Source organism: Octopus bimaculoides, chromosome 13, assembly GCF_001194135.2.
Source record: "Octopus bimaculoides isolate UCB-OBI-ISO-001 chromosome 13, ASM119413v2, whole genome shotgun sequence".
In the NCBI taxonomy this organism is placed as follows: Eukaryota; Metazoa; Mollusca; class Cephalopoda; order Octopoda; family Octopodidae; genus Octopus; species Octopus bimaculoides.
The window spans coordinates 1,037,073-1,047,072 of NC_068993.1; the positions used below are offsets into that span (position 1 = coordinate 1,037,073).

Consider the following 10,000-nt stretch of genomic DNA (forward strand, 5'->3'; position numbering starts at 1 on the left):
TAAATATACCAATACCTTATATTGTCTTTGAGCTTTTAAAGTTCAATGGTAATTCATGTATATAATGGTTGGAAAAATAAGGATGCATGAGAATTGAGAGTTGTATTACGTTTAAAACAAGGGTTAAAAGTTTGTGTTAAGCAGGAAGTGTGGTGTCAAAATAGGAAGTGTGTGTAAGGGGAGACAAATGTTTTTAGTTGGAGTTATGAACTCTTCCTGTTGAAAAAGAGATCATAACTCCAACTAAAAACATTTAGCCGATTAGAAATCTTTATCAAAATATGCTTCCAGTTTAGCATTCTGCCTTATTCTTTATTTTCCTACACACACATATATATATTTATATATAAAATTAGAGGATGTGTTAACCTGGTGAAGGGATGGTTGCATCCAAGGAAATACTGGTTCAATACCTAGTATTTTGGGGGAATGAAATTCCCTTAAAACAATAGGTGTCTATAAAGCATAAAGCTTATATCCAGTTAAAAGAGGGAAAGAAAACGGAGATAAGGAAGTTAATAATTATTTATCATTAACAAATTGGTCATCTTTGCTTCTTACAGCCATTTCAATTAATACTCAATAATTTAATTATGAATTTGTAAATTAAATTTGCATTTATGTGACATGAGTATAATTTCCTCAGAGACAAAAACAGATGTATTTCGAGATGTTGTGTGTGGTGGACCTATCAATTCGTTTCAGCAGACTCTGCTGAATTGTTAACTTCCTTACCTCCATTTTCTATTCTTCTTTTAACTGGATATATATGTGTGTGCGTGTGTGTGTGTGTATGTATGTGTGTGCGTGCGTGTGTGTACAGAGAGAGAGAGGGGGGGGAGAGCTGTAGAAAGGAAATGAAATAAAGAACCACACCAATGGAGGTGCCCCAGTATGGTCACAACCTCTGACTGAAATGAATAGAAGTTAAAGTAGAATGGATCAATTCATGATTTGCAAATGAAATGAAAAGTTCAGGTAAAATTTTCTAATATTTCAGGTGAGAAAAAGGCATCAAAACTTCTGATTGATAAGAAATTGGTGAATTATGATTATTTTTGACATGAAAATGGGGAGAACAAAAAAAAAAAAAAAAAACTGAGGAATGGTAGTTCCTGAGACATTAGAAGGAATTGACTCCCATATTTATAACTTGCTTCATGTGAAACAATGAAGAATTCTCTCAGAAAAGGTATCTATTTTAGGGGTAGGGGAGGGGAGTTTTATTGGATTTTATCATGTTTTATTTTTGATAATGTTTCAGTTTTGAATATCTGTGAGACCATTGTTGTTGTTGTTGTATCAGTTCCTGTGTTTTTCTATTTTAAGGGTTTTTTTCCCCCCATGATTTTGTTTATTTTCTTTGTCTATTATTTAATAAAGAATTTGTTAATATTGCAATTTGAAGATTACATTTCAGCTTTCTTTTCCAATGAAAGACCGTTATTTCAAGACTCTAAGAATAAATGTAGAAAGTGGATATTAATATTTAATAAAAATATTACATGTCAATTTACATTATTATCTACACTATCCTATAGAGGACGAAATCTATAAATATGCCCAGAATTGTCTGCAAGTACCCCCCTCTCTCTCTCTCTTGTTCTCTCTCATTTCCACCAGTCAAATCTTCATTATGGTGCTGCTATTATTATAGTGAAACATTCTTGCTTTGGGCATATGTTTGCTAAATAGTTCTCCTTTTGCCAAATGGTATCCAGACTGTACAAGCTGCTAAAGATGATTTAAATTAACGAGAGGAAAAGCAAGGGGAGGTCACTTAATGTCGGAACAATACCGAGTCATTGTGCTTTGGGGTAAGATTATTATAGTCAACAATAGTGCTGAGTTTTCAATATCACTCAATGAAAAGCAATGGTGCCTGAAAGAATAATATAAATTAAATCACCTATAGAAAAATTTCACATGAATTAACAAACATTTTAGATGCGAGAGACAAATAAAACTGAAAAAGAGAAAAAAAAAAGAGAAACAAAAAATTGATGTAGAAAAATTGTGATGATGGTCTTACAACATGGATAAATAGAAAATGCAAAAATATTGGAAATTAGACAAAATTAGACTTTAAGAAAAGCAACGAAAAAATAATTTACAAAAATATAAATGTAGATATGATTTTTAAATTAAAAAAAGACATATAGAAAAAAAATTTTAAATAAGCATGTTGGGAAATATTTAAAAAAAAAAATAATCTTATTGTAGGAGAATGTCTTTTATTTAATTATTGAATGTAATAAAAAGTTTAGCAATGAGACCAATGCTAACAGGAAGATCGGCCTGTTGTAACTAATGAAGCCTCAACTATAGAATTTACCATAGCAGAATTAAAATTCAATAGAATCAGTGAAATTTGCTTTATTTCTCCTCTTTGCAATTTTCTAAATTAATTTTCAGCAAATAGACAGAAGAGTAGGTCTAATTGAAATTCCATTAATAAAGTAATCTTGCTTATTAGCCAGAATCTAGATCAATAGTAGGAGAAACACGTCGTCTAATTGGTCCATTAATTGGGATACAGAAACTAGCTGAGCGCTTTCCAAAATACATTTCCTATTCAATGAAACCATTTCTGATGGAATTTGATAATTTTTTTCTTACTTAATGAAATATTCTATTTTTCTTTTATAGGGAATTTTAATCAAATAATTAAAAATTAAAATATAAGATTAGTCATCATACCCCACGCTCCAACAAAATACAAACAAAGAAATAACATTTGGAAGTTTTTATGGTTTTTTTTTTTTTCTGCTAATTTTGTAGTTATATTTAGGACAAGGAAATATATAATGAGAAAGGGTAAGGAGGTGGTAATGGTGGGTGTAAGGGACAGTTGGTGTTTAGTACCAGTTCAGCAAGACTGAAGATCAAAGGCTTTCTTACCATGACCATCTCTTATGTACAAGGAACACAACACCATTTCAATAAGCATGTGCTTCATTTTAAGACAGTGAGCTGTGATTTAAGAGAGGTTTGCTTCTATTTCCAGTATGTCAAGTGAGCCCCTAGAAATGCCCTTGTTGGCTCATAGGGTGATTATTTTACTCCCAGATATTCATAGTTTTGCACAGACCAGACATTTCTTCTCCTGGCAGCAAATTATATTAGACAAAATTAAAATAGACAGGAAGATAAAATTTTAGGGAGAAATTGGAGAAGTTTTAGAAGCAGCGATCTGATGGATTGGTTCAGTAATTTTGTTCCAGAAAGTCAAAGAGACACCAATGTCTTCAAAAATATTTATTGATATCATTTCTGCAAAATTTTAACTACCAAAATCTGTTTGTTCTGGCACTTTATGCTCTATGTTCAAATCCCACCAAGGTTATCTCTGTTTTTCATCACTCAAATGAAGAACCAGTCAAATGCTGGAATCAATAGCAATGACGGACGCCCTCCTCCCAAAATTGCAGGCCTTGTGCTGAAATCTGAAACCAATATTTTTCACTCTTCTAAAATTAGTTTCAGTCTTCTCTTAGTGGAGAACCATCAGTTTGTTTCTATCTGCTAGCAATTAATTCCACCAACAGATCATTTCTCTTCATGCTCATTTAATTAATATCATATCAACAGATCGTGGATATCGTATTAATTTTCTGAGTTGATACATAGAACGACTTTTAAAAGTCTACTGAAAATATTTCATAATAACTTTGTTTCTTATCAAAGAGTTGCATCACAACAATTCCATCAACTGTAATAAGACAACAGATTCGTCAAGCAGACCTAGGCACATTTTCATTATGGATAACATTAGGGGGAGGCACAAGCATTTTGCAGGACTGTACTGGAGAGTAAAGGAAGAACTCCTTAAGGACTCACCGTACAGCCATCATATCATAAATATCCGTGGGTCAACCATCCAGTAATTTCGATCTGTGAAGGTTGTCCATCCGGCTAAAACCTTCATCAAGCCTGCCTTTGTGGATATGAGTGGGGGCATGTGCCATAATAGGGCATTTCTGCACCCACCATTTGTTTGTGGTCCCCTATTGCTCCTGGTGGATGAAACTCAGGTGACAAACCTCCAGCCTATGGGTCTGTTTTGGGTGATCATTGCTGGTGAGGGGTTTCTATGAGGTCAGAGTGCAAATCCTACCTCAACCTCTTTTAGTCACATGCAGAGGAAACGTGAGGTCTATTCTATAACACGCTGGTCTCCCTCCCTCAGCCCTGCTTACATTTAATTCACATGGGACGAGGACTTAGTATTGAAGTTGTCAAGATTCCAAAATTTGGTCCATTTCATGCTTTTGTTAGAGACCCACATCTGATAATGTAACAAATTATTGAATAATGTAGAAATGTGAACAAGTGTAACAAGGAGAGTGCAGGGGGTGGGGATAAGGAAAGGTTGAAAGAAAAATTTGGTTATATTTTGAAAAGGTTATATTCATAATTATTGTTTGTTAGAAATATTAATTTTTCGCTGCAAAATACAATTTCAAAGATCAATTGTTGATGCTGACCCCAGAGTTCAGGAATGACAATTTAGTTCTTTCATTTGCTTTCCAAAAACAACAAAAACACATGTGTTTTATTTTTTATCTTTCTTTTTTTTTTTTTTTAGTTCAATCAAAGATATTTGACATTGATTTACTCTTCAGAACTTAATGCCATTTTGACATGCGACAGAAGTTCTTATTTCAATATATACTATATATACTTGTGTATTAATGCACACACACACACACACACACACACACACACACACAGACACACAGACACACACACAGACACACACAGACACACACACATACATATACATATATGTATATATACATACACTCATACATATATATATATATATATATATATATATGTATGTGTGTGTGTGTGTGTGTTTTTATGTTGAGTTATTAATAACAATTTAATGTTAAACTGAAGGATTATTCAATACTTTTTGTTGAGTCCATATTGTTTTATACTTTTGCAAGAACAGTGTTGAGAATGACTTTGAAGTTTGGGCCCACTAGCCTTTATCAGTGAGTCTAATGAATGCCTGAAACTTCAAAGTCACTATTCTTGCAAAAGTATGATACATACACACACACACACACATATATATACCTACACACACACATACAACAATACTAATAAAATATTCCTTACATAGGAAAAAGATTTTCCTCGTCAAGTATGAGCTACATTTAGGTTTTTTTTTTTTTCTAGTGAGTTTGAATTTCATTTATTATTTGGAAAAATATTGGACAGTGCCTTACCATAAATTCTTGGATCATACTGATATTCATTTCCATCTAACCGACTTTTTTTCAATTTTTCCAATGTCTCCGGGCTAGCGTGAATAGATGGACTGCGTTTGGGGGGTCTTCCTGGTCTGGCACTGTCAACAGAAATGAAATTTCTTGTATTAAATGGAAGCAAGAATACTTTTGAAGCATCAAATATTTTAACTTATATATATATATATATATATATATATATATCTTTTACTTGTTTCTGTCATTAGACTGTGGCCATGCTGGGGCACCACCTTGAATGTGTGTGTGTGTGTGTGTTGTTATGTCAATATATTTCTAGATCTATGCTAATGCATGTTAGCAGATTATATTTTATAAATTAATATAACCTGCCAGTTTCCAACAGAAGATAATCAACAGATATGTGTTAATTAATAAAATTTCTTAAGAATAGTAATTGAAGTTAGAATATTTAAAAAGTAAAAGAAAGAAAGAAACAATCTATAAATTGAAAGAAGAAACAAAATATTTTCGTTGCAGCATTCCTCCATTTCTATAGAATTCTCAATTTATTTTAAGAAATTCCAAGTTTCTTTACTTTGATGTAAAATGGACGGTGGCGAAGGATGAGAGAATAACAAACAAGGAATGGAAACCAATTTAAGATAAACAAATCAAAGAGAAATGGTGAAAGAAGAAGAACATGAAGATCTATGTCAAACAATAAGAATTGGAGTCTGTCTTTGATTAATTTCCTTCAAGAAAATCTGTCTTTGTTCAGTGAATTATTGTTTTTGAGATTAGTTAGAATATTTGGTGTGTGATCTTTGGTAATTCTGTTCAAATAAGAAATGTCTAACTGTCTTGTGGAAATGCTTGAGAATGCATAACCAGCGAAGATGGTATTATTTGTGAACGGAATTACATGCGAAGGAGTGGCTGAGAGAAGTTCCCTTTCGGATTGTTAGTCTGCGATAATGAATCGTGTGGATAGAATCCCCAGTGACATGCAAATGGTTGTTTCTGTTTAGTTTTCATTATATTTCTCACAGACATTCATACCTGCAGGGGTGGTGCTTGCCTGCCTCTCACCCCTCCCCCTCCATCACACACACACACACAAATGGCGCTGACAATTGTCAATAATATTGTTTTTGAACATCAACTGACATTAAGCTGATGAGGATGGGGGTGGGGGGAGAGAGACAGACAGACAGACAGACAGACAGAGAAAGTTAGAAGATAATAGTATAGAAAGATTAAGAGAGAAATACAGGTGGTGGAGAGATAAATGAGAGAAAGGAAGAGAGAGCAACTTATAAAGGGAGAAAGGGATATAAAGGGTGGCAGACAGATAGATAGATATATACAGAGAGGGGGAGGCGATGGTTGACAACAGAGAAAGATTAAGGGAGAGATGCAGTGAGAGAGATAGATAGATAGACTAAGAGAGACAGACTGACAGATAAAAGCAAAGTTAGAGAGAGAGAGGGAGAGAGAGAGAGAGAGAGAGAGAGAGAGAGAGAGAGAACAAGATTTGATGTTTTGAGAGGAATGAAAGAGGAAAGGTGGATGAAAAAGAATAAAAAGTGATGAAGAATTTCTTGAGATGTCATTTACGATTAGGGCAAATTACACAAAGTTGATAGAAATAGCTGAAACTGTTAAATCTATCTATCTGTCTGTCTGTCTGGCCATCTCCGTTTATCTTTCTCTCTTTATATATATATCTATATATGTGTGTGTGTGTGCATGTGTGTGTATGTATGTTTTCATCTGAGATCACAGTGATGTGTAATGAGCTGTATGGTAAACATTGTTTCACTAAAATTTTTATATATATACATATATATATATATATATATATATATACACATAGATACTTAGATACATATATATATATATATATTTATAGATAGGTAGATAGAAAGACAGATAAATAAAGAGAGAGAGATAGGTAGACAGATTGATATAAGAGAGAGAGAGAGAGTGAGAAAGAGCAATCTTTGTATGTCTATGTCTGTATGACTTTCTATCTATATTTTTATCAATCTATTTATTTCCAATTCTACCAAATTTCATAACCCAAATCTATCTTAGAAGACACTAATTAATGGTACCGTGCAGAGGAATTGAATCCAGAACCACTCAGTAAGGAAGCAAACTCGTCAGCCTCATGGAAGCAATAAACTTTGATACACAACTTGTAGAAATTCTTGTCGGTAGGATTCCTGGCAACTCCCACAGAACTTTATTCTAGAGATAAAGCGATTATTTTTACGTAATCTTCAGTAACAAAACTTTTCTCTCTCATTTGGAATTTTATTTTAAGCACCAAAAATGGCCATGATTCAGTGACTGCCGTTAATTAGTGCCATAATGGTTTCATGTTGTCCTCTATTTAATTTTGGATCATTTAAAACTCTATTTAATGTGTTTTAATGTTGTTCTTGTCTAAATTATTTATTGAATGTAATTCTGGAGTGTAATCTGATGAACAATTGCATCTAACAAAATTACAGGCAGAATATTCTATTATAATTTACCTAATTACAAATAGTATTGAGATTTCGTTGATAATGGCAATTATCATGACGATAAAGAACTTAAATGCAAAACACAAAAGAAGAAAGAAATAAAAAAAAAAGCAAAGAAAAAGAGAAAGGGATAATTAGGGGAATTGGCGTCAAGAAGAAAAGCCTGAAAAGATTCTGTTAATGATTAGAAATGGACAAATTTATCAGTTTATCTGGGAAAATTCATAAGTCATAAAGGTAATCTAATTGGTTGTTTTCTCTTGTGAAAATGGAAGATCAATAAATATATATTAGAGCGAAATAATAGTTGTTTAGCTGAGCCGAGTGAAGCTCTGAGAAATCAATGCCATGTTAATAGAAGTGAACTTAGTTGCAGGCAGCCGAGCCGAGCGATGAACAAACATCCCAGGAGGATTGTCCATGGACAGAAGAAGCCAAGTTACAGGAGAGAAAGGAATAAATAAATGTAAATAAATAAATAAAAAATCAAAAGTAGAAACAAAACAAAAAAAAACTTTTTTTGTGTGTCTGGGTTGCTTTGTTGTTTGGAGTGGCTCTCTTTAAAAATGGTAATACATCTAGCATGTAAAGGCAGCAGAATATGTGTAAGGTTACGCATATGTCTTGAAGACACTTCAATGGTAAAAACTTATTGAAAATAGATAGATAAATATTGGAAGAGGGAGAGGGAGAGAGAGGGAAGGGGAAACAGAGAGAGAGAGAGAGAGAGAGAGAGAACGAGAGAGAGAGAGAAAGAGACATGGGGTTAAATGGAAAACATAATTATTTGCATCTGGTTGGCATCAGTCAATAGTGGCTTTTTCTGTGGTTTTCTCATAAGAATTCTTCCTTTTCTATATTCTAGATGAAAAGAAAATGCAATTAGAGAGGGGGGAGAGAGAGAGGGGAGAGAGAGAGGGGAGAGAGAAAGTGAGAGAGAAAGATAGAGGGAGGGGGAAGGAGAGGAAGAGATGAAAAGAAGAAAGAATTACACAAGTAGTTTGTTGAAATAAATGAAATTATAAAATTTGTTTTTGCAGCACGTATTTCAGTTTGGAATGGTGAGAATATCATTTCATTGATTAAACACAGAGAAACAAAGAAAGAAAGAAAGCAACAAACAAACTGTCTTTTATGGCAGTTTATGGCAGCAACAAAAAAGCAGAAAGAATTAAAGAAAATCTTAAAGCTGGTTGTCTTAATAGCTAACAGAGGAATAGTGGTTGGTTTGGTAACTTCAAAGCTTTCCATGTTCAGTTGTACTGGACACAGTCAGTTGTAGAGGATTGTAAATTTAAGTAGCAAATATTAGCTAATGTCTTTTAAAATGAGGAGAGGGTTCTCTACAATCGATCAATTTATTCAAAAGATGTGTTTAAATACAGAAACATATTTTTTTCTATTCTAATTGAATAGTTTATGAGGTGGTTATTGTCGTTATTGTTCACAGGTTTTTTTGGGTGGGTTTGTATGTGTTTGTGTGTATGTTTGCTTTTGTGTGTGCATTTGTGATAGAGCGAGGGAGAATGTGTGTATCAATTGTCAGAAACAAAATTTCTATAAAAAAAAAAAAATACCTAAACGAAAAATCTGAGAAAAATCACCATGACAGTAGCTTTTTCAGGTTTAAGAATGGAAAAAAGAAGGAAAAGAAAAAATAAAAGTATTTTTGAGGATTAATATTGAATAATTATTTTATTTTTATGTATAAAAAATAAAGAAAGAAAGGAAAGTGTTTGATAAAGTGATCTACCTTACAATTAGAATGGTTTAATGTGAAATGAAGAATCAGAAGTTGATTTAATGACTGCTGGAAGTGAGGAAGGAAAACGAAAAAGATATCTTCTTTTATACACTCACATAAAAATATATTCATACATGCACACACACATGCATTCCATAATACATACATACATATATATATACATACATATATATATATATATATGTATATATATTATCAAGTAAATGGTTTAAATGTGGCAATAGTGAATTTCATGGCAATCAAATTATGCAGACATAAAAGGAAAAAACTGCCGAGAGAAAGTATTTTACTTCGAACATTTAAAGAAAAACATTTTCCTTTTTTAAAATGGAAAAAGAAAAGGGAAAGAAACAATGAATGAAAGTAACTCAAAAGAAATTAATTTAAACAAAACGAAATCTATGAGAAAACAAATTGCGTTTCTTGTATAACAGAATGGTTAAACTCCTGGCAAATAAAGAGATAATTCTCCATTCTGT

The 10,000-nt window shown here is 32.7% G+C and overlaps 1 protein-coding gene across 2 annotated transcripts in view; it reads right to left on the bottom strand.

Annotated features, from left to right (window-relative positions):
• LOC106882968 (dachshund homolog 2) overlaps window positions 1-10,000 on the bottom strand; it is a 259,194-nt gene that overhangs the window by 94,249 nt on the left and 154,945 nt on the right. For both annotated transcript variants that reach the window (XM_052972295.1, XM_052972294.1), the window contains exon 2: window positions 5,241-5,362. In XM_052972295.1, the coding sequence (XP_052828255.1) occupies window positions 5,241-5,362 (122 nt within the window). The remainder of the gene's footprint in view (window positions 1-5,240; window positions 5,363-10,000) is intronic.